This window comes from Aspergillus lucknowensis (assembly GCF_044049455.1).
Source record: "Aspergillus lucknowensis strain CBS 449.75 chromosome Unknown BJX67scaffold_75, whole genome shotgun sequence".
Classification (NCBI taxonomy): Eukaryota; Fungi; Ascomycota; class Eurotiomycetes; order Eurotiales; family Aspergillaceae; genus Aspergillus; species Aspergillus lucknowensis.
The window spans coordinates 106,237-131,975 of NW_027263619.1; the positions used below are offsets into that span (position 1 = coordinate 106,237).

Sequence of the window (25,739 nt, forward strand, 5' to 3'; positions counted from 1 at the left end):
CACGACTTGATAGACCAAACAATCTTCATTGTTTGAGGTTGACCCTTCTTGGGTCATCATTGCGACCCCTCTCTTTCTCTATTGGTGCAGGAAAACACTGTTGTTTCGCGTGTTTCAGTGGAGACTGTCCTCCACCCAAGCGCCCCAGCTTCGCCCCAGTGTAATTAACAACGTCGCTATTCTAATCTCGAGCAGCCCTCTGGGTTCCTCTCTCTCCCCCCATACCCTCGATCGTTTCCTCCTTTGAATTGCTTGCCTTCTGGGCCTTCTTCTTGGGTTCCCTCTGCTCCAGCATTATGTCTGGCCGTTTCGTGCGTTCATCCAAGTACCGTGAGCCTGTCCCTCCCCCTCTCCTGCCCGCAGTCTGACAAGGTAGCAGGCCACGTCTTCGGACGGTCCACACGAAAGGTACGACACTACCCCCCGTGCATCTCCCTGAACCCCGAGTCGGCTTACAATTACATAGGAGCAATGTTATGATAACCTCCGCATCTCTCGAAATGCCTGGGATACCAACCTCGTCAAGGTTCGTGATCGTGACCGCTTCTAAACCGCGCGCCGCCCCCGAGCCGCCTAACGGACCCTCAGGTCAATCCTCGTTATCTCTCCGTAAACTGGGAAGCTGGTGGTGGTGGTGCTTTTGCCGTGATTCCGCTTGAGGAGCGGGGCAAATTGCCTGAGAGGATACCCTTGTTTCGGGGCCATACTGCGGTCGTTCTGGATACAGACTGGTAAGCGAAACTACCACCGTCCCGTCGCACCGGTTACAGTGAGCTGACATTGACAGGAACCCGTTTAACGATGAACTGATTGCATCAGGCTCGGATGATGGCAGGGTATGATAGCCTCCGGCCACCGCAAAAGTTTCGCACCCAGGACTAAACATGCTGTAGATCTGCCTATGGCGGGTTCCCGAAGGATTCACTGTGACCCCCGACGTAGATGCCGATGATATCGAAGACGTTGCGCCTGTTGGTAAGCTCAGTGGCCACCCGAAGTAAGTGACGGTACATCGAGCCTGTTTGCGACCAACGCGATCTAATGCCTCCGCAGAAAGGTAGGGCACGTGCTCTTCAACCCTGCTGCCGAGAACATCCTTGCGACGGCATCCGGAGATTTCACTGTGAAGATCTGGGATATTGAGGCCGGTGCGCCCAAGCTTACTCTAAATTTGGGCGACATTGCGCAATCGCTGTCCTGGAGCGCAAACGGCTCCCTACTCGTCACAACCTCCCGCGACAAGAAGCTGCGCATATGGGATGTGCGCCAGGAACGCCCCGCTCACGAGGTCCCGGGACACGCTGGGGCGAAAAACAGTCGTGCTGTATGGCTAGGCGAGCGCGATCGAATTGCGACTACCGGGTTCTCGAAGATGAGCGACCGACAACTGGCTCTTTGGGATATCCGCTCCCCTCAACTACCAATTGACGGCTTCAAACCCTTGGATTCAATCTCCGGTGTGTGCATGCCGTTCTGGGACGATGGGACCAGCTGCCTATACCTGGCTGGTAGAGGGTAATGCTCCGCTTGCGCTACTCAGATATGAAATGACTAACGGTCCCAGTGACGGCAACATCCGGTACTTTGAGCTGGAGAACGACAAGTTCGAATATCTGTCGGAATACAAGTCCGCGGATCCTCAGCGTGGTATTGCGTTCATGCCTAAGCGTGGAGTGAATATGCATGAGAACGAGGTCGCCCGCGCCTTCAAGACCGTCAACGATACCTACATCGAGCCCATCTCCTTCATCGTCCCCCGTCGCGCCGAGTCATTCCAGGATGATATCTACCCACCCACAATCGGCCTGAAGCCCGCCATGGGCCCTTCCGAATGGCTTTCCGGCAAGGAAGCCATCCCCCCTAAAATCTCCATGGGCAGCCTCTACGAAGGTGAAGGCTTGAAAGAGGTCACTGGTATCCAGGACAAACCCTCTTCCAGCTTGGGCGCCGAACCCAAGGCTGAACCTGAAGCGAAACCCGCATCCCCAGTGAAGAAGGCCGCTGAGCCTACACCTGAGCCAACGCCCGTGGCCAAACCCGCGCCATCCATGAAAGAGCAGGGCGCTTCAATGGCTGCGATGGCCTCTAAGTTCGCGGATGATGAAGAACCCGAACCAGTTGAAGAGTCAAGCTTTGATGAGCCTTCCAAGCCGGTGGAGAGGGCCGCCCGTGCAGAGACCTCGCCGTCCATCAAAGCTAGCCCGTTCCTGCAAAAGGAAGAGAAGCTGAAGACACAATCACCCCCAGCCTCGGTAAGCCACCAAACCCTTCATGGTAGTGATCCCATACCACCTAATTCTAACCCCCTGTTCAAGGCCTCACCCACCACCGCCGATCGCTCCCCCGCCCCCAGCAACCCCAGCGTAGCGACGCAAGTTCAGCCCTCAGCGCCCGTCCCAAGCATCACCGCAGCAGGATCTGTAGCAGCCGACGCCGTGCAGCGCGAGATCGGCGCTATCAAGGATCTCATCGCCGAACAGACCAAGACCATCGCGTCCCAAGCGCAGCAGGTCCAGAATCTTACCGCCGAGATCGAATCCCTCAAGGCTAAGCTGGGCTAGCCTTCCCACTCGTCTGCATTTACTTCCTCACCCTGTAATCTACATAAATCCAACTAGTCCCTTCTCTTCTCCGTCGACCGATCAGGAATTGGTCTGCTATTCTCCTCCGTCCTACACAGGAGACCAAAAGAAAAAGGAAGAAAGAGGAAGAGAAAGAAAGACGGATGGTTCAACGATCCGATTCCAATGGTTCCCTCCTCCAGCCTCTCGTTCCCCGTACCTCGTACCTCGTACCCCGTTCCCAGTCCCCGTTTCTCTCTCTCACTGTCTATAGCCATCACCGTCATTGTTATGTTTCTGTCAAGTAAATGCAATGCAATGTGATGCCATGCGATGCGAGCGATATCTCTTCTTCCCCCCTTCCATAGCCCACGGCATGATTGATAGCAAATGTGGATACCTGGTGTCATTTGAAATTCTGTTTTTCTCTAGATCTCTCTAGTTCTTCTATATTTCTATGTCGACCGGTAGTAGTCTGGGGTTCGACGGTGGATGGGTTGGATGGTGGACTAACTATCTCTTTGACGCAGAGTACGCGTTGCAAAATATATAACTGAAATCATCTGAAGAGTAGGGGAAAAAAAAAAAAAAAAAAAAAAAAAAAAAAAAAATTGAAAATGACACATCTCGGTTACTACTTTGTATTTGATCGCTTTTGCATTCATTCATATTTGGAGCTAGCTATGGGGCGATATTAAATGTTCATGCATGCATCCATCCATATCAGGAGAGACATGCCGCATAGGTAGGGAACTACCACCTTTCCGGCCGTCTCTCTCCATAGGAGGATGCGCCTGGAAAACGCCTGTTCTATATGCGAACTTTTACACATTGGGCGCATACGAGAGAGAGTCTACGTCCATCGGCTAGCTTCGCGCTCCCTTTCGACCCTCGTGGCTCTCGCATCGTCGCTTTCATCGTCATATTTGTAGTTGAGCCGCCGCCCGGCCCGTTCCTGACGGCTGTCGCGCCGACGACCGGGCTTGCCGCCATCGCGATCAGATTGCACTGCTTCGCGGCGCTGCTGTTCCTTGAGCATGCGCTCGCGGTTGCGGGCTTCCCGTTCGAGGGTGTGAGGGTCTTTTTCGGGCTCGGGCGGTTTCGAGGATGGGCTCTTGTCCCTAGTTTCTCTAGTGCTGCCTTTGTTGTTGCTAGTACTGGCATCGCGCGTCTCATCCCCTCGGCCTCGTTTGGTCTTGCGGGAGTGATAGTCACTGTCGACTGCAGACTCGGATCGATCTCGCCGAGACCGCTTTCGATCACGCTCTCGGTCCCTGTCGCCTCGATGACGGTCCCGGTCTTTCTCGTGATCTCTCTCCCTTTCACGCTTGCGGTCTCGATCTCGATCCCGGTCACGGTCGCGGCGGCGGGAGTCTCTGTCTCTTTCTCGATCCTCTGCGCGTCGGCTTGAGCGATCCTTACTCGATCGATGAGTGTGGCTTGAGGTTTCGAATGCCTCAAAGTCCCCATTTCGAGATTTAGAGCGGGTGGCTTCCTCAGCAATCGAGGAGAGGCGGTCATCCTCACGGGAGTCCCCCCTGCGATGAACACTCGCACTGCGACTCCGACCGCGCTGACGGCGGGACCGACGCGATCGACGCCTTCGTCCCTTCCTCTTGTTTTGTGATGAGATATGAGACTCGACAGAGGGCGACCGAGTGCGACGCTCATCGTCTTGCGCTGCACGTCGATCCCTCTCCTGTTTTCTGTCCCGATCCCGTGAACGGTCATTGTCATCTGCATCTCTTTCGGCGGATGTGGAGCGCTGACGATGTCGACGACGGCTATTTGAACGTGATTGTGTGGGAGAACGTGATCTGCTTCGAGATCTCGATCTGGACCTTGCTCTCGAAACAGATCGAGATTTCGATTGAGCAATCTGATCTTCCTTAGCGGGAGAGTGCGGCCTGCGAGATAATACGTCAGATTGCTATCCAGCGACGGATCTTATTCAAGCCAACTTACGTTTCTGAGGCTTCGGTGCTTCTCCCCGGGGGGATAGATCCACGTCCGGGTACCTGGAACGCCCGTTGACGGTATACGCTGGTGTTAGGGAGGCCCTGTCTCATTGCCCTCGGTGCAGCTGGCGCACCTTCGACGCCCTGTCCTCGTGGCTGCATGTTAGCTCCAGGCATAAACTGCTGCCCCCCGAAACCACCACCACGGCCACCGGCGAAGCCTCCGCGCATGTAACCACCAGCACCTCGACCAAACCCTTGGTTCATTGGTCCGGTGGCGCCCATCGGGCCAGTCGGTACGCCGTGTGCACCATAATTCTGGCCAAGACTATCAACTGTAGGTATACCATGACGTTGCTGGTTCTCCTGGTTCACATTTTGGTCGGAGACGCCATTAGCTGCAGGGATGGGCTCGAGACTACCGCCATCGGGCTTATCATCAGGCTCATTCGAAGATGGTTCTTTCGGATTGAGAGCATCTGGTTCCTCTGCGCTCTTTCCTTCCGCGGTACTGGAGTCGATTCCGTCGGTTGCGCCTTCGTCCTGGTTCATGCTAGCGGAAGGGCTATCTTGAACGGCTGCTGGGTTAGCATTATGGGGCAAATTAGGCTGCATGTGGCCAGCGAAGCCGCCGCGACCAGGGCCGCCGGAGTAGTATCCCCGGCCGCGGCCCCGGTAATTGCCTGGACCATAGAAGCCATTCTGGAACTCTTGGTTAGGAAACTGCTGTTGCTGCATTTGAGGAGGAACTCCGTTGGGTTGAGACATATTATATCCGCCAAAGCCAGAGGGATCCCCAAATTGCGCGCCCATGCCATTCGCGAATGCATTTGGATTGAAATTATCTTGGCTTCCATTCCACATATTGTTCTGTGAGCCGTCCCAACCCCCGTACATCCCCTGGCCAGCGTTGAAATTCATTCCCATGCCATTGCTCATGCCATTCATGTTCATCCCGAAGCCTCCAAACATTCCCTGACTCATGGCCATCGGGTCCATGCCCATTCCAGGCATCACTGTAAAGATTTTAATGAGTCTATGGTCGACGCCGATAGAAAAGGACCGAAGAACATACCCATAGGATTCGGAAAGCCCATCATCCCACCCATGAATGGGGCCATCGGATTTGCACCCCACGCCATGTTAGGAAACATCCCTTGGTTCATATTAAAACCCATGGGATTGGGGAAGTTAGCGGTCGGCTCCGCGTTCTGAGAAACTTCCGGCTCGGTTTGCTGAGTTGGCTCGTCCCCGGTGCCTTCTCCTCCAACGTCTGCGGTTGGCTCTGCATCACCAGTTTCCTTCGCGTCAGGAACGCTCTTCTCGGGTGGTTCCTCCTGTTGAGCCAGTCAGTCTTGTGTCACGCTCCGGAGGAGAGCCAGGGAGGGGGAAAAGCCACGTACCTGAGATACCACATTTGTTACCTCCTGGTTTGCATCGGGCCCGTCCGCTCCAGCAGGTGCAGAAACTGTCTTATCAGAAGGTTGTGATTCTGATGGGGTCTCGTTTAAGGCTGGCTGTGTTATTCCATCCGTAGGCTGCCCTTCAACGGCAAGCGGCTGTTGGGGGACCTGTTTTATCGGGGTATCCTCCGAATATGGGGCGCCCTCGGGGGTCGTGGGTGTTGCAGCCTGCCGTTCCTTTTCGCGCTTCTTTTCCTCCGTCCGCAGGAACGCCTTCAGGGTGGTTCGGAGGGCTTTGTTCGGCTTGCAGAGGTCGGACGAAATCGGAGTATGTGCGCAGACAGGACAGGTGTCCGGAAGCGATGCCTGGCCTAAGGTTTCCGTTAGACCCAAAAGTACATACCGTGGCCATACTCAGTGGAAAGTACTTACAATGCTCACATATTGCTTGGTCGCAGCATGGAAGACGAAAGGCGTTCACGGCAAGCTTGTTGCAGATGGCGCAGCGCAACTTGAACGGGATTTCATCTTGAGTCAGAGAACTGAAGCGGGGGTAAATGGTGAGTTGCTGCATTCCAAGAAACAGGAATTGTCGGGTTGACTCACCTCGCAATGTCCATCAAGCCCGAAGGCTGAACTGCGCCAGCCATCGAGGAAACACCGGACGACCAGGCAGCAAAAGGTTGAGTCGAGGAAAGGATGTTGCGATTACGACAGGAGAATCCAAGCCAAATAGATAAAAGAGGGTGACATGACTCTAATCCGTTTTCAGACCATCTCCAAGAGGGTCTCACGAGAATCAGCAGAGAAGAGACTTGATGACCGTCAATTCTCTGTGGCAGCAGCCGATTTGGAGGCGGACGGCGGAGCGGAAGAACGTAGCTCCGGATGCATGGGGCTGAGATTTGGGGGGCGATCTGAGCGACGATTTACGACCATGTTTTCTTTATTATTGTTAGATACGATGTTTTGAATCAAAGCCAATGTATTCATGGTAGAGTGAAGTCTAGCGTTACGAAAACATGGGAGTTAGAGCCATCGAGAAAGGTATTATTTCACTCGACTGACAATGGGAATTTAAACTTCTCGTCAAATTGCCAGATTTACCCCGCTGGGTCTAGTGGAAATCCATGTTAGGGCATGTTTCGAGATGAAGACGGATCCAAAGACGCGATATCAGATTAGATCAAGTTATTTCAACCCTCATCGATGTCGATGCTGTGAAGAGCAATCGGATAGGTCCCATGCTGCAGGCGATACCAATCCCACGACGGGGAAAGTTTCAGCCTGGCAGAGGAGTCCTCCTTTGCATCTTGGGGCTCTTTGTATCATCACGCAGCGTCAGAGGTATGGAAAAAGAGGCGATAATAAGGGATAGAGTAAAATAGCATCATCAAGATTAAAGAAGGCATTCAGACGCGAATTTGAGGTTGCTTTGCATCATCAACAAGTGTCAGAGTCAGGATCACGCGCTGCAAGGCCAATAAGGGCTGTGACCGTCGCGGATGACAGTTTGGTTGTGGTGGCGAGGTTAGTTGCGGGAAGTCATTCTTCTCACGGACAAGAGCAGACATTCAGTAATGGAACTTGAAGAGAGATAGCAGACAGAAAATCAAAAAGAGCATCGATCAAGTCCTCTTGTCCTCGAAGACAGAAGCTTGGGAGAACAGTCAGAGAAAGAAAGGAGCAAAAGGAGAGCTTAAGTAAGCAGGGTTCAGCGTTGGAATTTTATGATTTGATTTGACCCAAAAACGAAAATTTGATGATTTTTGTTGAAGATTAGCGCGCCAACGCGAGGTTAAAAGGGCTAACGTCGCTCCGTCGCTCTGCCCGCCCCGGAAGATTCATCGACTTTCTCTGGCTGCAGCCACGCCCGTCATCGCTTGGGCCCACGCACTGGAGCTTGGGCCATCACAACATCTATATCCAATACTGCTGCCTCCATCAGACACCGTCCATGCCTCAATAATTGATTCGGATCTGAGTTCGGACGATATTTCGACCGAGGTATTTAGCAGTCTTTTCTCTCTCTAACTGCTGCCACCCTCCCAACGCGAGCCAACGCGAGCCAACGCCCCCCCCATACTCTATACTATCAATCCCGTGATTGATACGATTTCCCATGATTGTTCTTCCCCTCACAACAGCAGTTGCTGAGATCCAAGTTCGCCAGCAATGACAGAGCAAGACAACTCCTACCGACCACGTTCTCCCGACTTTTCCACCTTCCAGCCCGCTCTCCCCTCCGTCGCTCAACCCGTCTATCAGTTTGGTGGCTCGCTCTCCCATCGCGCCTCCTACGACGCCTCCCCGTTCTTCACTCCGCAGTATCAACAACCCCCGGTCGCTTCAAGCCGGGTGCCTCAGCGATACGTCCCTCCCTATTCAGACAACGATTTTGACTCCGACATGGCTCGTCGATCGTCACGCCTTGCGCGTGCGGTTGAAATCGCGCCCGTACCGGAACCCAAATACGTGGAGCCAGCTCTCCCAGAAGAGCCTCCGGAGCCGCCCAAACCAAGCATAGCCGCCGGGGTTGAGGTGAGGACGAAATTTCCCGTTGCGCGCATCAAGCGCATCATGCAGGCAGATGAGGATGTGGGCAAGGTCGCCCAGGTGACCCCGATTGCCGTCTGTACGTATACATACCACCTTTATTCTCACTTTTGCCTTCAACAGATGATTCTAACCTGCGTACAGCCAAAGCGCTCGAACTCTTCATGATCTCTCTCGTCACGAAAGCCGCGAAAGAAGCCAAAGACCGGAATTCAAAACGCGTCACCGCCTCTCATCTCAAACAAGCCGTCGCGAAGGATGAAGTATTAGATTTCCTCGCGGACATCATAGCCAAGGTTCCTGATCAGCCGACGGGAAGGAAGCATGAGGATGATGGAAGCGATCAGAATGAGCAGCCGAAGCGGAAACGTGGCGGTCGGCGACCCAAGGACGATAGTGATTAGCCGATCGCTACTGTTGGATCCTTTTATTTTCTGCTTTATTGATATGATGGACAGCGTTTCTTTTGTGTTTTAGACAGGGATGGAGCGCATATTCCTTCGGCGTTGTGGTGGTGATGGCGCGTCTTCGATGTGTATAGGGCTTTAATCTTGGCTACCATTTGACATTCGATTCCAAGGCCGTCAACATAGGCCGTTCGCTCACCGATCCATGTTCCTGTAATGCTTCGAGGTATCTTATCGACTGCGAGTGGGTGTTCTGGCAGGTCTGATATAGGTCGAGGAGTACACTAGTCCTAATGGGGAAACCAGTGCGCTATTCCCTTTTCGACTTTCAGGGTCATCCCAGCCCGCATCCAAACCATGCTCCGAAGTACTTCCACTCCTCTTCTCTCTTCTCCGCAGCGATCTCCCTGTTCGTACCTCTTCCAGCGAGGCAGTACCATGCCGTGCTTCCTGAAAAATGGAATTTGTGCGTCGTCACCACCGTTCCCATTCTGCGCGCGTCACGCGTCACCCTCTGCTCCTCCTGACCGAAACATAGTGGTCTCGGATTATCGGCGGCTCTCGATCGTTGTCGACAAACAGCCCTCGGGCAGCCTCCCCTACGGAGCGATTGACAGCTTTTAAACGAACATGCAACACACTACAAGTGAGTCTATGAAGTTCGTACTTTGGGTTTACCTTCCAATTCCTAACTTTGCCTTGCCATTGTTAGCAAATATGGCGCTCCAGCAACTCACCAACCGGCGAACAAGCCGCCACAATACACGCGCGCAACTGCATCGAACGCCTGAACTCCGTCTTGAGTGAAGAGTCTCGCGGCCCTGCGCCCCATCCCTGTCTTGCCTATGCCGCATCTTCTCAGATCTTCGTGACGGTCACGAAACTGGCACTATCTTCTCACGATGAGGCTATGCTCCGCTCCGCGACGGTTTTCTTTAACACGTTGATTGATTCCGAGGTTGACGGCGTTGTCGATAACCGGCTCTTTGCGCGCGCGCTGGTAGATCTGGTCCGTCGTGCAGAGAAACGGTCGGAGGACGTTGAGGGGCGCCTTGTGGAGTTGCTGTTCGGGATAGCGAACAATATCCGGCTTCAGCCTACCATCCTCCCAGCGTGGTTCGCTCCTCGAGCGGACGATCAAGATAGCGAGCAGACGGCGGTCAATGGTGTCGAGTTTGCGGGCACCATGAGAAAGGACGATTTCCCGTTATTCTATTTGTTGGTGGAGTACGTTCACCACGCGGGCAGAGCTGGTGATTTCGCCAGAACCGGACTGCTTTATTTGATCGAGACGGCTTCCCGTTCGAAGGACCTCGAGAGATGGTTGATTGAGAGTGATCTCGCGACGCTGATGGCCACTGGGTTGGGCGCTCTCTACAGCCAGCTGGGCAGGTAGGTCTCGGTCGACCTCTCGCATAAATGTTGGCTCACAGTGAATCCAGCTTATCTTATAACCCCGATGGAGAAACTGAGATCCCGCACATCATCGCGCACTCAGACCATGCACAGCAGGAATCAGCCCGGCCACCTGCGCTCGGGGTGTCGATGGATTCCTTCATGGCTTACCTTCTCTTCTGGCAGGACACGATCGACCACTGTAAATCGGCTGAGGTTGTCGCCACATTGCTGGACCACTTTCAAGTTTTATTTCTCGAACAGTTACTGTAGGTTTTGTTATCTATGTGCCGCGAGGCTGCTGCTTACAATGCGTTTCCAGATACCCTTCCCTCTTAGAATCCTCTGATGTCGAGGGCGGCTCAACGGCTGCCGTCCTCACCTACCTATATCGAATTCTAGCCTCGATAGACCAGGAAGACTTGGTCCATCGGATTTTACACTTCCTCCTTGCGTCTCCGTCCGAACCAGATGCACAAACGGTTAAAAAAAATAAGAACATGTCCGCTAGCCGACGGAAGTCGCTAGATGTGCTTACTGCCTTTTCGGAAGAAGCGGCTAAACCGTCACCGTCTCTTTTTAACTTGAGAGATCTCGCCCTGCTGGGCCTCCGATCAGCCAACCGTCAGACCGTTTTGGCAACGCTGCGGTTGTTGAGCGTTGTTCTGCAACGACACCCCTCCTTTTCAAGATCTTTGGTGCGGACTAACCCAGGGCAGCCCGCCAAGCAGCGGTATGTTGGAGCATTGAACGCCGAGCTGGGACAACTTCTGGGCTTGGCCACCTCTATTATGGATGAACCAACATTGGACGAGTCATTCGGAAACTACTTGAAGGATGCCTCTTGGACACTTGAGTCACGACTCTATATTGCCTGGTCCGACAAACTCCCAACGGAGGCTCTAGCCCTCGAGGTCCGCCGAGATGATCCGATTGTGCGTGAACTGTTGGGCTGTCTCGAGTCCTTCTTCACCAACACCGTGATTGTGAACTTGGCGTTGACCGAAGTTCTCATGAGCATTGCATCTTCGCACCTCATGGCTCTTGATGGGTGGCTCCTTGTGGATCCTGCAAAGTACCACTACGATAATTTGAATGATCTCTCAAAAGAGGACGGACCTTCAGATATTCTCGAGCAGATTCGCTCTGTTTATCAGGAGCCTACCTGGTCTCTGGAGGACACACCTGCCCTTACCGCTGTGTTGCGTGGGCTTGTTGAGCAAGTCCGGGACTGGCGAGAGAATATTGCTGATTTTGATATTTTAGTAGCGGCGCGCCGGGACTTGCTGCATGAGGAAGACGAGCCAGTCTCCGGTCCTAGTGTCCCTGAGCAGGTTCCCGGAACTTCTGCCGCACGCTCATCGGATCGACCTCCATCTACACCAAGAACGCCTCAACTCAATGCCGATCAAGGAACTCCACGGGGTCGACGAGACCTACAGAATCTGACATCTCCCCAGCGTAGCCTTGTCGGGTCGCCCCTCCGGGAGGGAACTACAATCCACTCACCCCCTCCACGAGGCTCTTCCGTGTCGCGCTCAACTGCGGCGGAGGAATTACGGAAACGGCTAGCAACGCCATTCCCTGTCCGCTTCGGGCGGGAAAGACACCCCGAAACCAACTTGCCGGAACCAGCAGATGCTGACACGGCACCCGGTACAGTGGCTGAGGACGAAGCCATCATTGATGGTGAGCAGACATCAGAAGCGACGTCTGCGACTCTCGGCCATGTTCTGACTAATGTCGTGATTCTGTACGAATTTCTCCTTGAGATCTCGGCAATAGTACAAGCCCGGAGCACGCTCTTCGAAGAAACCGGATTCCTGGAGGGAGGTGTTTCTGCGCCGGCTGGCGACGAGTGAATATGTAGTTGGTCCTTGCCATGTGAGCTGGCACCCGTGGCAGGCGAGAGCAAGCTGTACCATAATTTATCCGACTATATAACTACATACACACCCCAGGCCATGCACATAACCGTATATCTTCCATCCACGTATTTTCTTTTTTCTTCTGCACCCTCAGTTGGCGAGTAGTCACGTGACATGCGAGAAGGAGCTTCCGGCGCGCGTCAACTTCCTTGGATCTTCCGCCAGCTCAACCCAACCATCCATCCATCGGCCCTCCTCATTGACCCTCATTCAATACAATGTTTAACTTCACGGCCACGCCGCTGCGCTCCCTGCTAACTGCTGCCCCTCGCGCAGTTCCGACCGCGCGTGCCTTCAGCTCCTCCGCCTCGCGCTCAGTCGCTCGTGCAATCCTCACTGGTCGTATCGCCATGGCGCCGGAAATGGGTTCTACGTCTGTCGGTGATGTTGTTCGATATACGCTCGTCACCCGGGTTGGTGGTAAAAACAGCACCGTCGCACCCCAATTCTGGCGGATCACGGCCTTCATGTCTGAGGGCGATCAGCGCGACTTCCTGTTGTCTCTAGATAAGGGGTAAGTGAATGTAATATAGCGTGGCGTCGAGCAGAATAACATTGCAGTTTCTCTGCATGTGTCTCATGGCCGCCATCTGCCGGTTTTATGAGACCTGCGGATCGGGCGCGGATGCAAAGCCGGAGCTACACACCCCTATGTCCTTTCACGCATTTCCTTTCACCCTCTGCCACATGCTAACTTCACACCTTTTCGAATAGAACCAGGATGTATGTCGAAGGCGACCTCTCCATCAAAAAGTACCAGGACAAGGACGGCGAGCAAAAATCGTCCGTGGGCATCGTCCAGCGTAAGTTCCGCCGTACCCCCTCGCGATCAAGTTCGATTTTCGCAGAGAGACGGACAGTCAGATAGGGAATGCGTGTGAGGAGATTTACTGATTCTCTTCTTTTGGCATTACAGGAACCTTCGAGGTCCTCGGCAGCCCGAATTGGAGCTCCACGTCCGAAGGGTCGGAGGAAGGGGAGGTTCCCTCCGAGTAATCGGAAGTCCTCTCTCCCAGAAGAGGCCTACTCCTGGCTCGACCCATTCTTAGCTCGGCTTCTGCGTCGTCCTCTATCTCGAAGTTAATAATACTGAGGATGAGCTCCTACGTTGTCTATCGGGGCTTAGATTGTCTTCTCTCCTCTCATTCCCTTTCTAATTTGTCACCTCTCGACTCGGTTCGGACTTGGATAATTGTCGCTGTCTCGAATGCGCTGGGCCGACTGAGCTGGACTGAGTTTCGGTGAACCGGCGACTCTATATCAGATGGCCTAGGCGGATTCAGGAGTCGGGTGTTGTATCCTACGGTCATAGTCATGGATGATGGATGGGGATCATGTATTGTAGTCTAGTATTCTGTGCAAGTAAACCTTTATCTGTACTCTGTATCATCTCCATCTCCCACATTCGTCTTCAGAAGCTCCTAGTCGGTGCCGTAAAGTAAGCAGAAATTCCAGCTGGAGGGTCTGTTATGACGGTCACCACCAACATCACATACCCGGCACCAAACCATAGAGACGAACCGTAGGTGCAGATGTACCTTTTCCCTGAAAGATAATGGCAAATGGAATCCATAGAGTCAAGCCGACCTCGGATGATGCAGCGGAATCAGATCCCACACGCTTGCTCCCCCTCTCACTCACTCTCTCATTCTGCCAGTGCCTCCTCCTCGTATGCATACCGTTAACTTTCAATCCATCCTACCCCTACCATCCCCTATAATAAGCAGGAAACGGAACTCCGAAGCCGAGCGAACAACCATCTTGACGGGGTTGGTTCTATTGGGTTCTATTGGGGGAACACACTGAAGTGAAGCAACATGCGTGCAACGCGCATGCAACACGTTATGCAAGCACTATCTCACAACGATTACCATTACTTACAGTAAGGTACTTGGGCCCGTCCATGTGCCGTTCCCCGATGGTGTGGCGGAAGAAAGAAAGAGAGAAAGAAACACCGATACAGTATCGAACCAAACCAAATCAAATTAAACCTGCACCTCCCTCTCCTGCCGGATCACCCGCTTCACGCGGATAAAGTCCGTCCTCCACGGGACTCCGCCGCTCATGGTACTATCAGGACTTATCCCGACGCCAGGATCCAAAACCAAGTCGCGATCACGGGTAGGGTCCGTATCAGTATCACGGTTGCTAGCGGGGACGTCGAGGTCGAGGTCGATGCTGCTGCGGCTCTGGCTGCTTCCGGCCCAGGCACTCGTGCATACTGTTGTTGTGGGGATGGCGAGGTGTGGCGTGGAGGGAAAGCGGGAGGGGGATGGAGGGCGGCGGGTGATGAATGGGAAGTGGTTGGACCAGGTGAGGTGTGGAAGAGGGGAAGGGAAAGGGATATGGCGCTTTAGCCAGTGAAGTTTCGGGGGTGTGGTTGTGTTTTGTGTGGTGCGGCCCTTTTCGAGGTCTTGTGAAGCCGTTGTTGTTGTTGTCGAGGAGTGGTAGGGGTCGTTCCTGGATCTGGTTATTAGTTGTTGTGTTGGAGAAAGGAACGGATAGATGGACGCTGGTACCTTGCATGACGAGCTCCAGGTGCAATGAGCTGTGCTCCACTCCCAACAGAGGTGGTTATGTTGGGGGGGAGACTCCCCGTGGACGACGTTGTCATCGGCACCGGCCCCAGGCAGCAACCCAGCCCTACCCACTGAAGGAGAGAGCGGTACATCCTCGATGCATCACGGCCGCATCCAAAGAAGATGAACGACATGAACCCGGCCGCGACAGGGATCCACCGGTCAAAGTACACCTCACCGTTGGTCGGGACCATTACGATTTCAGACCAGGTAGGTTCGTGAAGGGAGGACCAAGAGTAGGGGTGCCAGGGCAGAGAGAGGCTGATGGTCCTGTAGACCATGTATGTCTGGATTGGGATGAGGGCGAGAAGCATGATGAAGGAGAGGGAGAAGAGCCGGATGAAGCGTGACCTGCTGAGCCCGGAGTTTGCGGAGCGGATGATCTCGCTGAATTGGTTGCGGTAGCGTTGGACGCGGTAGAGGGTAAGGCCTGCGGTTGTTCGTTAGAGGGCAGCTGCGTTTGGGCTTAAGGGGACGCACATACCACAGTAATAGGTTGCGATGAAGCAGACCACGAGAGGCCAGATGTAGCCCAGCGCGAGACTCACCCAGCTCTGATCGACGCTGGTGACGCAGCCGGAGATGGCGAAGATGAAGTAGCGGTTGCCCTGGTAGATGAGATGCAAGATGGCGGCAACGAGGGGGATGAGCGCGCAGAAGAGCAGTTCCACAATCCGGTTCTGCCAGCGCTGGCGCTTGGTTGGGACGAGAGTTGCACGCCTAGTGTCCAGCACATAGGCGAGGCTTCGAAAGATGCATAGCAGAGTCCCAGGAACGGCGACGTACGAGCCGATGAGGATCTTCACCTCGATATCGCACAGACCTGCGCCGTCCCACCAGTTCTGGATGTCGTCTGTTGGCCAAATGAATGCATTGGCGATGTTGAAGATAGTGAGCACCTGACACCAACAGATTAGACTGGTAGCTGGAAAGTTCCTGTTCTTCCAGTGCAGGGCCAGAGGCGGGAAACTGATCAAGATCGAGATGACAGAGAGGGTCTGCATGGCCACCGCCTGAGCAGACGGGGATGTTTGAGCAGAGTCCATGCTAGAATTCGTCTTCGAAGTAGCATCAAGGCGTGTCTTCGTAGCTTCCGAGAGATTCAACCAGCGGGAGAGACGCAGAGGTTAAGGACAGAGCGAGAGAGCAACATCGTGGTAGATATAGGCAAAAAGGAAGAGACTCCACGATGATAAATGACTCCGAAACAGAGCTGAGGGAGCATAGCAGTGTCCAGGCGAGTTCATTGAGACAATCATCCCATTTCCCGGCTCTTACGGCGAGAAATAAGGTGGCAGCGAGGGAGAAGGGCAATGTTATACAGCCAGCTGCAGCCTGAGGGGCCAGTCGGGATCGAGAGGCCGTGGCAGACAGTGGATTTGTCTCGGTCGATCCATGATCATGCAATGGGAAGATCCTCAGGCTGAGTCGTTATTGACGGGGAGGTTGGTTCTGAATAGCAGTGTTGTCGTGGAGGGCCATAGAGGCAGAGTCAGGTTGCCTAATCGGGGTGTCAATAGATTCATCTCAATAATCGAGTGGGAGACTCACCCGGAGAGAAAAAGAGTCTGATGGAGTCCATCTCGGTCTTCTGCAAGAAGCCAGGCGCAATCTGGAGTGCCTCTTACAAGAGAAGCTCAGTGTGTTGCTGTCTGTGTTACCGTCCGGCTCTCCCGACAGGGGCAGTTATTGGAGAAGCTGTCCACGGGTCCTTGTGAGAGGCAAGGATGCTTTGCGTCTGGTCTAATCCTGATCGAGTCAAAGGATTGAATGACGAACGAGGGATCGACTTGCCAGAGTCATTGTGATGGAAATCTGCAGATCCTCGCATGAACTCCCCGGTTCTTCTTCTTCTCCCCTCTGCTCTCCTCTCCTCCTCTCATCTCCTCTCATCTCCTCTCATCTCCTCTCATCTCCTCTCATCTCCTCTCATCTCCTCGTCGATCTCGATTACCTCCCCACCCTTCGACCACCTTCGACCTCTTGAGCCGACATGGAGGCTGGACTGCTTTTATTCTTCATCTCCAATGTCCGCTCTTCGTCCAAACTCCCCTAGCCCCATGAGCCTCCGCCGTCGCCGGGGCTCCCCAGCTTCCGCTTCGGCCCCTCTCCAACGTGCCCAACGCCGCAACTCGGCTCTGTCCGACTCGGTCTCTGAGGCCCGGAATACCATCCGGTCGTCGACGGACGAGCTGTTCTTCCCCCGAGCGGCTGCCAGCCGCGACGATGACGCCGCCGCCGATGACGAGGAGTCGCACTGGCACTCTGCACCGCTGGGGCTGGCCCTTCTCCCCGCAATTGCCGGCGTCTTCTTCCAGAACGGCAGTTCGTTCGTCACGGACGTCACTCTCCTCGCCCTGGCGGCCGTTTTCCTCAACTGGTCCGTCAGGCTACCATGGTAAGTTCGCCGTAACCTTCAATTCAGCCTCGCTAACTCAATTTCCAGGGAGTGGTATCGCTCTGCGCGCACGATCCGTCGGCAGGACACTCTCTCCGAAACTCTCGACCCAGGGCTGAACACCGACCTCTCTGACGCTATTCCAGATGCACAAGAGAATGAACCAACCTCATCACAACAGAGCAAACCGCCATCACCACCACCTGTTCCTCCGCCCATCAGCGCTGCTGCCACCCGCGAGCTCCAGATCCACGAGCTCGCCGCCCTCGCGTCCTGCTTCATCTGCCCCGTCATAGGAACATGGGTCCTCCACCACATCCGCTCCAAGCTCTCCCGCCCCTCCGAGGGCCTCGTCTCAAACTACAATCTCACCATCTTCCTCCTCGCCGCTGAAATCCGCCCCTTCTCCCACCTCCTCAAAATGGTCCAAGCCCGCACCCTGCACCTCCAACGCATCGTCGCCTCATCATCCGCCGCCGCCGACGACGACGACAACACAGCCGACAAAATCGATCCGGCCCAGATCCTCGACCTCTCCAAGCGCCTCGAGGAACTAGAAGCCCACATCGCCGAAACAGCCGCCTCCCGTCTCTCACCACCGACTACAACGCTAGATCCCCAGAATCAGAATCAGGATCAAAAGCCACCACTAGATAATCACACCCTAACCCCGGCCCCCACTCAAAAAGAAGAATACACATACACACAATCCCTCCTCACAACCGCAACATCCGCCTTCCAATCGGACATCGACGCCCTCACGCGCGCCGTCCGCAAATACGAAAAACGAACCACCCTCATGGCCCACGAGACCGAGAAGCGCCTCGTCTTCCTCGAGTCCAAGACCCGCGACGCCCTTGCCCTTGCCGCCGCCGCCGCGCAGCACTCGACGGCTGACGCCGACGCCAAAAAACAGAAGAAGCAGAAACAGCCGGGTATACTTGCCATCGTGCTGCAGTTTGCGTCCGCTGCATTCTGGCTCCCGATCCAGGTTTCTCTTGCGGTGGTGGGCGTTCCGGTTTCGGCTTCTAGGTGGGTTCTAGCCGGGTTTAGGGACTTGGTCCTCCCTCGTCAGATTCGTGAGCGGCAGGGGGAGCGAGAAAGGGGCCTGGTCGCGAAGTATCCGCCAGGTAAAGGGAAAGCGAAAGCTCAAGCTCCTCAAATAGAGGCGCAGGCACAGTCGCAGTCGCGGAGACCGGCATCCGCTCAGCAGAAGCGTGCGAAACGAGAGCGTGAGCGCGAGCAAGAACGAGAGTGGGATCGGGCTGCTATTATCGAGGAGGATTGATCCCACTTACCGTGTGGGTATTTCGTCATCAATTCTTCCGGTACTTTATGCCTTTGTCTTCTATATACCCGGTCTTGAGTATATCCCCGGGTGTTCTTTTGTACGTACGAATTTATTTAGGGAATGGCCGGTTTGAGCATATACGGGACTCGTGCCGGGGATTATGTATATTTGCAGATACCCAGATGGGATGGATTGTAAAGATCTAATTATTGGCACATTGTTAACGCCATTTTCCTATACCTCTAGTGTATCAACGCGGTCATATCCACAACCGTATATACTGCGCCAAACGGGCACACCAAAAGCCCACCCAAGAAAAGCGAAAGCCATAAAGGCATCGTAACGTGAAGGAACAGGTGTATATTGATTGTGAAAACATCCTCCTGTCTATAAAACGGAGGGGAGCCACCCAGGAGGGTCTAGATCTTGAGAAGGATAAAGAAGTCAAATTCACAGGGCACCGCCTGAGGGCCCATTAGTATCCACTCCGGTAGCCTTCAGGAATGGTTCGATGATGCTGCGCTTTCTCTCATCTAAGGCTCGCTTTTCTTTATCTTTCGAAGGCGTGGGGACATCAGTCGAGATGAGAACGGTGGAGAATAAGCTAGCGAGGGCGGTTTCGACGGCTTGCCGTCGTTTGTTCATTGCGCTTACGGTTGAGTCCCGTGTCACGGCGGCCGGTGGATTCGGCTTTCGACGGAAACTTCCTCCCGAAATGAAGGACATCGGGGATGTAGAGGTGGGCGATGATGGGCTGTCCTTTGATTCAAGAGTATCCCATTTCGTCCCCTGTTTGACGGGGTGTGACGAACCACGAGGGGCTATGGACGGCACCGGGGCGGTTTCGTTGGCAATCCGGGCAAGCATAAAAGTCACAAAAGTGAACGAGACGCTGTGTGCTGGAGAGTGGGCCAGATTCTCCAGTATCCAAGCTTGAGAATCCTCCCAAGAGAGTGGAGGCTGCTTTGTCCTCTCGCGTGCTTGGATCTGTTGGTCCAGGGTATGCCAGACATCAGCTGATATGATTCCATCCTTCAATGAGCGTAAAAACGTAACAAGGGTCTCACTCAGGACCTCAAGGCGCTGCATAGAAGGCACTTCTAGTGGGAATACCTGGCTGAAGGCTCTGTTAGTATCTAGAGCCTCTCTGGCCGAGGCTAGAAGCGGCAAACGCGCTTCTTTATCTTTCAAAGTCCACGTTTCAGGCTCAAAAGGCCAGGCAAATCCATAGGGCTCTCTCTCCCATGGAGCCTTATCCTCGGAATCTCCCTTTACCATAGCCCATTCGGCAACAGCACGTTCAATAAGCTCTGAAACCGCCTCCGTCAACCGGAATAGCTCCCGGGGGGCTGATATCGGGACTCCCTGCTTATCTTCCTGGTGCCCCGTTGGGCCGTTGGCCAAACTACGGGCGCCTGTCTCGGGAATGCGTGTAAGCTCCTCCAGACTACGGCCGAATGCTGTCGACAGCCAAGTCCCATAAGCAGAGATGAAATGGTCTCGCCCATCCTTTACCCGAAGAACGAGAATTTCTTCGAGTTTCACCTGGCCGCCGTTAAGGAGACGGACAAATTGGATATCCTGCACCCAAATCGTGATCTCCACGACGGCGATCTCTCCGGGCAGGAGCGTACACTCGTTTTGCGGTGATTTGTGCTCCTGGTCGGTCGACTCGTCATGGTGTGGCTGCTCAACTGTGAATAACAGCCAGGGAGGCGCCTCATCATCACCGCCACGCTCCGGCTTTTGGACTGAGAATGTCGCTGGTACACCACTGGTGTTTGCAACAGTGAGGGACCGGCTGACAGGGACGTCTAACAGGATATCCCCAAAATCCATGGCATTGGGATCCGGTCTGCCCTCATTGATAGACGGTTCACGGCCATGGCTGTCTACTACAACGGTAAGGTCAGGCCGGGACTCGTTCTCGGTTTTATCTAACTCCCTCACGACTTCCTGGTGCACTTGAGATTTGAGTTTAGGGTCGACGCACTCGATTTCTAGCGTGAATCCAGCAACCAGCGGCTTATGGTCGGAAGAGAGAACACCCTGGTGAGAAAGATAGTAGTCTAGTCGGACCAAATCATCACTTTCAGGTTCCAAGTCAGGTGAGGTGCTCTCCCCGGCTTCGTCTTCGTTCGGATCGTATTCGTCGCCGCTGTCCGCGCCGTCAACATCTGGGTCGTAGTCAAAGAGAACGTTGTCGTCGGCTGCAGCATTTTCCAGTCCTCTGGCTTTCATTTCTTCATCCCGTTTTCTCGCCTCGCTGGCTTCCCTAACCAGGCGCTCATACCGTTGTCTATCTCTGCGTGATCTATAGAGAATACGATCGCACCAGCTCGGCCCTCTCTGCTTCTCACTCGAGTCGAACCTCGCAACACTACCTACATCGTACTTGTATGTAGGCAGAAACGAAATCTGACCCTCCTGCCAGCCTTCGTGGAAGGCTTTCTGCTTCTTTTGCTGCATACGCAGCTGATCATGGGGAAACAATGACGAAATCGTAGTCTGAAGCGAAGCCGGATCATGATCAGGATCCAAGTCCTCAAGGTCTAGCGATTGCGCCTGGCTCGGCAGTTCCGCCACCGAAATGGGAGACTGGCTCCTTACGTCCTCGCTGACAGCGTGTGGGGACGAGGTTGAGCCATTTACCTCAACGAATGACTGCAGTTTCTTGTCATATTCGTTCTCTGTATGCCGAGAAAGGACTTGTCGGACATCGTCCCCAGGTATATCCTCCAGGCGATAATTTAGATCGCCAAACCAAAACGCCAAGTCCTCCTCGCCGATAATCTCGGACGGCTCATCCCGCAGCGTATGATCCGGGTGAATGGAGCCAAACTTTGTGCGACCAACAATCTGCGATGCGTCCCAATTTCTTCGGTCTAAACTGGCCTTGTCCGACCCTGCCGCCAGATGGCAGTTGACAAAGACAACGCATGTAGTCTCACCAATCAACAGACGAGTTGCCACAGCACCTTTATTGCCCATATAACCCAGGACGCCTGTACCGACACTGGCACAGCTGACTGCCGACACGCTATTGGCAATGGAAGGAGCAGCGTAGATCAATTGCAACAGTCCAACAAGTTGAATTTCCGCCACCAATCCGTATCCCGGTGGTAGGGCATCCTCAAGAGCTTCCTTCCACCTGTTTGCAGGCGCCGGATCTACATACGGCCTCAATGCCTCTGTTGGCGAGGACACATCAACGATTTCTTGTAGGCCCAACACGTAAAGGCCAATCTGGTCTGGTGAAAGCTCATCGGGCCCTGTGCCCTTTCGGGATCCTGCAGGGTATGAACCAGAGAGCTGCCCATATACTCCCTTTCGTTGTACAAACCATTTTCCAATATCTTTCTCAGTGCCAGCAATCGCAGCCACATTCCAGGTACCTACCTTGACGTGGAAGGTCCGGCGGCGGGTGTATTCATCCCTTCGCGCTTTGACAGCATTGGGAAGGGAAGAAAGGTCGGGTGAGGGATCCGCAGGCACTTCATGGCGACTGTCAACGGCGGGATAATTACCGAGGCGACGGCCGGGGGACCCTTCATGGTTGGAAGCCATACTGGCCGGGGCTCTCAAGTCAGGTGTGAGGGAGCTTCACATCCCTCCCACGAGTCTAGACCTGCTCGTGGGGTATATATGGCGGCTCGGGTCTTTCGCGCTATACCGAAGAGGGCTCGGTAGATCGTGCGCGGGTGGTGGGGGCGGCGCGAGGACACGAGGCGCGAACAGGAAGCAGAGCGAAGGGGGAAAGGCGTGCCAGCTCGGATCATCACGAGCCAGGCTGAGGCGCACCTGAGGATCGATCAAGAGCGGGACCGTTGACGGAGCATCACGCGCAGCCTTCTAGCGGGGCTTCCAGCGAAAGGAGAGTGGGTGGGCCAATCGGGGAATGATAGAAATGGAGAAGCAATTGGCGCAAAAATCAGGGCGAGGGTGATGAAGCCGAAGGCGCAAATCTGTCCAGATTCACGCCGTACTTGTGAGAGGCTCGTGGAGGTGGAGGGCCAGCAGCGATCATCATGTCGTGACAGAGCAGTGAGCGAAGGAGGGGTTCGGAGGTGATCTCGGACTCGCCTCACCGCCTTCCGAAAGCAGAGATAATCAGAGCTTCAAGCTCGCTCCAGGTTCGGTCCTGCCTTCTACGCCGCTCGCTACTCCATCGCACCTGCCATTTATTCAGGTTCTGTCATTTAAAAGTTACCGGTTGCACTAAAGTATTCGGTATGGCAACTCGCAAATCCCGTCGACCCAGCAACTCCCATAACCACAACGGCCAACACAACAACAGCAGCCACCGCCATAGCCAGGGATACCCTCAGCCCTCGGATTACGATTCGGATTACCAGATCTATCTCTCCGATGCACACCAGATGCCTGATCAGCAAGACCAGAGTCTCCCCTCTGCTCCTGTACGGACGAATGAGGAATTGAACCTCTCCGTCTTACAGCGTCATAACCCCGCCGTAAACTCGATCCAGTCCCTTGCGCCCTTTTCAGTCGTCTATACATTTAGCCCGTCTACACGGCAGTGGGAAAAGACCGGAGTTGAGGGCACGCTCTTTGTCTGCCAGCTCGTGCCAGGAAGCCTCGGGGAAGAACGATACAGCGTGTTTGTGCTGAACCGACGAGGGCTGAATAACTTTGACCTTCCATTGACGGACGGCGAAAACGTGGAGATTACGGAGGAATTCATAATTCTCAAATCAGATTCCGACGCTGTATCAAATAATAGTACTTCAACTAGCCAGCCAGTGACCAACAACGCGCGGGGCAATAGCGATATCCGCATTTACGGTCTATGGGTCTTCTCGGAGCCGCCTCCAAGCTCCACCGCGGAGACGCGAAATATCAACGCCCAGGTTATCCGGGAGTGTGCTTTTCTCGCGGGTCAAAGTCTCAAGTTGGCACGCGAAAGACTCGAAAATACTCGTCAAAATGGCATGCATGCTGCCGCGACAGCTGCTTCGGCCACCGCAGATCCATTGGACGAGGTTCAATCTAGCGTTCCGATGGGCCGCCAGATCTCTCTGAGGGATCTCTTTGGCCAAGAAAGGGCGCAGGACGATGCGTGGAGTGTGAGGGCACATAGTCAAGCTTCGGTACCCCAAGCGCCGTCGACAGGCCAAAACTTACAGCAGCCCGATGTTCTTGGAGACCTTTTTAGACGAAGTGGTCTAGCTTTTCCTGGTGGACAGAAGACCTGACAGGCTGACCTAGACCCCCTGAATATACTATTATCCCTTATAGCCGTCGCATTCACTACATACCAAGCGGGCGTCGGCTTTCTGCACTTGTTACGAGTACTGCCAGAAGCCTGACTCGACATTGTAGGCGATGCTCTTCAACCCTTCTCTACGCAACGAGAAGGGCTCCATATTCTATATCGACGATGTGGCCGCCCTAGAAGCACGCCAGAGGAGTCAACAAGGAGGAGGTCGAGCTACGATCAAGATCAGAGCTACTCACACCATGTACTGCTTGGGAAAGCTTTGCGAGGTACGCAAACAGACATGGTACAAGTAGTCCCCGCAATAAGAACAGACGCTGGCGTAACAAACTCTGGCATCGAATCCTGGCGTCGTCCACCTCAAGATGTATTTGTCCGCCGTGGGGGAATAAATAAATAATATTCTTGATCCTACCCTTTCTATTCAGTAATATTGGATTATCAAGAGCTGAGCAGGGATATTTCTGCCCCAGTCTATTCCATACCTTGGCTCTCCCCGACATCCCCCAATCTATCTCAATATTTCTGCAACCATACCCGCCACTTTCGTCGCCATAACCTCGCTGTGTCCTACACAAATGTCAATAAAGCCCAATTTCACCCAAATTAATACCCAAATAGAAACGAATGACAGAACATACTCAAGCAAAATGCATGCGGCAAGGCCTCCTCACAAACAATCATCCTCGGGCCCGACTTCATTTTCGTCTCCTTCCTTCCCTTCAACGCAATAATCTCCTCCCTCGTCCGCTCAGCAACCCAGTGGTCATTTCGCCCGAAGTAGAAGAACATCCGCGTCAGCGGCTCCTTAACCCTTGAAACGCCCCAGACATCATCGCTCCATTTGTCGGTTGTTATAGTGCGCATCTCGTCCGCGGCCATGTGGCTTTTTTTTCCCATTAGCATAGATTCTCCGTAGGTTGAGTAGAAGGGTGGGGCATACAGAGCCTGCCGTACTCCGCGTCTACTGCGGAGAAAGGAGACGGTTGCGTCGACGGCTTCCGGCGGTGGAGAGCTCATCACGAATCTTACTAACGTCCTGAGGATGGGTGTGGAGAGTAGACTCGTCAGGATGCGAGCGAGAACTGAGACGACGAGGGCTAGTTGTGGGATGATGCGGAGGAGAAACTGCAACGCATGTTAGCGCAGGAAGCCTACCAGAAGCCATCGAGGACGAAAGGCAAACGGGAGGGGGAGGTCCAGATCGGTACGGTACCGTTAACTTCTGTCCAGAAGGCGACTGCGCGATGTCCATGACGGTGGGGAAGAGCATGATGCCGCCGATTATGTCGAAGGTCTGGCTCCCGGCCTCATCATCATGCCTGTCGCCATCGGCGAAACCATTCTCGGATCTTGACGGATCCTGAGCTTTAATCGGGGCTAGTTCTTCGCGATGTCTCCTCAGAATCTCCATCGCCATGTACGTTCCCACGGAATGGCCGATGAGAATCACCTTGGGTCTCGAAGGGCCGCTGGTTGATGATGCGTCGGCGTCCGCATACTCCCTCCCCAATGCGGACGTATGAGCCCGTAGTCTGTCTTGAACAAAGCAGATCTGCTCCTCGAGCGAGTAGTAGTGATCTCCATCTCGCCCTTTTGGCTTTGGAGACTGCTCGAGCTCGAATCCGGCTAGACTGTGACCGAAGATGTGGATTGAGCTGGGTTTCTCTGTCTCTGGTGTTGTATTTGGGTTAGAGGCTAGTTTCTGGCTTAGGTGGGAGAGAAATGAGTGGTAGTATGAGATTAATCCTGGGTTTCCTGTTATGAAGTAGATTGTTACGGGGCATGTTGTGGTGGGTGGTGAGGTGCGGGACAGAGAAGTTTGGTGGAAGAAACTGTCTCTCGAGACGTGGGGTTCAGGAAGGTGCATCTTCTGGTAAGTAGACAGGGGGAGATGGGGTCTGATGTATGCAATTGGCTGTCTCAACAAGGATAGACGCATGCCCCTGGTACAGCATAGACTGGCTGGACTTGAGGTGGATGGCGGATCAGAGATGGGGAGCAGGAAGTGTCGAGAAAGAGACTCG

General features: G+C 54.1%; 11 protein-coding genes across 11 annotated transcripts; 6 read left to right on the top strand and 5 right to left on the bottom strand.

The window, feature by feature from the left end:
- The first annotated feature begins 15 nt into the window (after nt 1–15).
- On the top strand, nt 16–3,137 carry BJX67DRAFT_367263 (coronin). The gene is made up of 9 exons (XM_071030502.1): nt 16–330; nt 380–408; nt 467–526; nt 589–731; nt 788–836; nt 894–997; nt 1,054–1,515; nt 1,565–2,252; nt 2,316–3,137. The coding sequence occupies exons 1-9, from the start codon at nt 297–299 to the stop codon at nt 2,559–2,561; spliced, it is 1,815 nt and encodes a 604-aa protein (XP_070881001.1). The 5' UTR covers nt 16–296; the 3' UTR covers nt 2,562–3,137.
- A 73-nt stretch (nt 3,138–3,210) lies between these two features.
- BJX67DRAFT_367267 (uncharacterized protein) lies at nt 3,211–6,887 on the bottom strand. The gene is made up of 6 exons (XM_071030503.1): nt 6,547–6,887; nt 6,355–6,482; nt 5,923–6,293; nt 5,595–5,856; nt 4,527–5,535; nt 3,211–4,468 (listed from the first exon to the last, which is right to left on the bottom strand). The coding sequence occupies exons 1-6, from the start codon at nt 6,570–6,572 to the stop codon at nt 3,415–3,417; spliced, it is 2,850 nt and encodes a 949-aa protein (XP_070881002.1). The 5' UTR covers nt 6,573–6,887; the 3' UTR covers nt 3,211–3,414.
- Nucleotides 6,888–7,724: 837 nt separating this feature from the next.
- nctA (negative cofactor 2 transcription regulator complex subunit BUR6) lies at nt 7,725–9,282 on the top strand. Its single transcript, XM_071030504.1, has 3 exons — nt 7,725–7,929; nt 8,096–8,557; nt 8,623–9,282. Exons 2-3 carry the CDS (start codon nt 8,098–8,100, stop codon nt 8,880–8,882), a joined length of 720 nt encoding a protein of 239 aa, XP_070881003.1. The 5' UTR covers nt 7,725–7,929; nt 8,096–8,097; the 3' UTR covers nt 8,883–9,282.
- BJX67DRAFT_367273 (uncharacterized protein) lies at nt 9,283–12,271 on the top strand. The gene is made up of 5 exons (XM_071030505.1): nt 9,283–9,351; nt 9,424–9,531; nt 9,598–10,277; nt 10,328–10,549; nt 10,603–12,271. The coding sequence occupies exons 1-5, from the start codon at nt 9,343–9,345 to the stop codon at nt 12,140–12,142; spliced, it is 2,559 nt and encodes an 852-aa protein (XP_070881004.1). The 5' UTR covers nt 9,283–9,342; the 3' UTR covers nt 12,143–12,271.
- Nucleotides 12,272–12,385: 114 nt separating this feature from the next.
- Nucleotides 12,386–13,594, top strand: BJX67DRAFT_367275 (single-stranded DNA-binding protein). Its single transcript, XM_071030506.1, has 3 exons — nt 12,386–12,722; nt 12,923–13,011; nt 13,125–13,594. The coding sequence occupies exons 1-3, from the start codon at nt 12,427–12,429 to the stop codon at nt 13,202–13,204; spliced, it is 465 nt and encodes a 154-aa protein (XP_070881005.1). The 5' UTR covers nt 12,386–12,426; the 3' UTR covers nt 13,205–13,594.
- Nucleotides 13,595–14,039: 445 nt separating this feature from the next.
- Nucleotides 14,040–16,199, bottom strand: BJX67DRAFT_315877 (pheromone receptor). The gene is made up of 3 exons (XM_071027233.1): nt 15,272–16,199; nt 14,728–15,217; nt 14,040–14,668 (listed from the first exon to the last, which is right to left on the bottom strand). The coding sequence occupies exons 1-3, from the start codon at nt 15,831–15,833 to the stop codon at nt 14,194–14,196; spliced, it is 1,527 nt and encodes a 508-aa protein (XP_070881006.1). The 5' UTR covers nt 15,834–16,199; the 3' UTR covers nt 14,040–14,193.
- Nucleotides 16,200–16,660: 461 nt separating this feature from the next.
- Nucleotides 16,661–18,708, top strand: BJX67DRAFT_367278 (uncharacterized protein). The gene is made up of 2 exons (XM_071030507.1): nt 16,661–17,185; nt 17,234–18,708. Exons 1-2 carry the CDS (start codon nt 16,815–16,817, stop codon nt 18,471–18,473), a joined length of 1,611 nt encoding a protein of 536 aa, XP_070881007.1. The 5' UTR covers nt 16,661–16,814; the 3' UTR covers nt 18,474–18,708.
- Nucleotides 18,709–22,501, bottom strand: BJX67DRAFT_367279 (phosphatase family protein). Its single transcript, XM_071030508.1, has one exon. The coding sequence runs from the start codon at nt 22,041–22,043 to the stop codon at nt 18,927–18,929; it is 3,117 nt and encodes a 1,038-aa protein (XP_070881008.1). The 5' UTR covers nt 22,044–22,501; the 3' UTR covers nt 18,709–18,926.
- A 118-nt stretch (nt 22,502–22,619) lies between these two features.
- BJX67DRAFT_315873 (Dcp1 family protein) lies at nt 22,620–24,105 on the top strand. Its single transcript, XM_071027232.1, has one exon. The coding sequence runs from the start codon at nt 22,709–22,711 to the stop codon at nt 23,687–23,689; it is 981 nt and encodes a 326-aa protein (XP_070881009.1). The 5' UTR covers nt 22,620–22,708; the 3' UTR covers nt 23,690–24,105.
- BJX67DRAFT_315911 (uncharacterized protein) lies at nt 23,788–24,452 on the bottom strand. Its single transcript, XM_071027234.1, has 2 exons — nt 24,354–24,452; nt 23,788–24,282 (listed from the first exon to the last, which is right to left on the bottom strand). Exon 2 carries the CDS (start codon nt 24,213–24,215, stop codon nt 23,886–23,888), a length of 330 nt encoding a protein of 109 aa, XP_070881010.1. The 5' UTR covers nt 24,216–24,282; nt 24,354–24,452; the 3' UTR covers nt 23,788–23,885.
- Nucleotides 24,224–25,582, bottom strand: BJX67DRAFT_375605 (bifunctional triacylglycerol lipase/ester hydrolase; the record flags this gene model as incomplete). Its single annotated transcript, XM_071031718.1, has 4 exons — nt 24,224–24,282; nt 24,354–24,598; nt 24,656–24,840; nt 24,929–25,582. The coding sequence occupies 4 exons, from the start codon at nt 25,580–25,582 to the stop codon at nt 24,224–24,226; spliced, it is 1,143 nt and encodes a 380-aa protein (XP_070881011.1).
- Between the last annotated feature and the right edge of the window lie 157 nt (nt 25,583–25,739).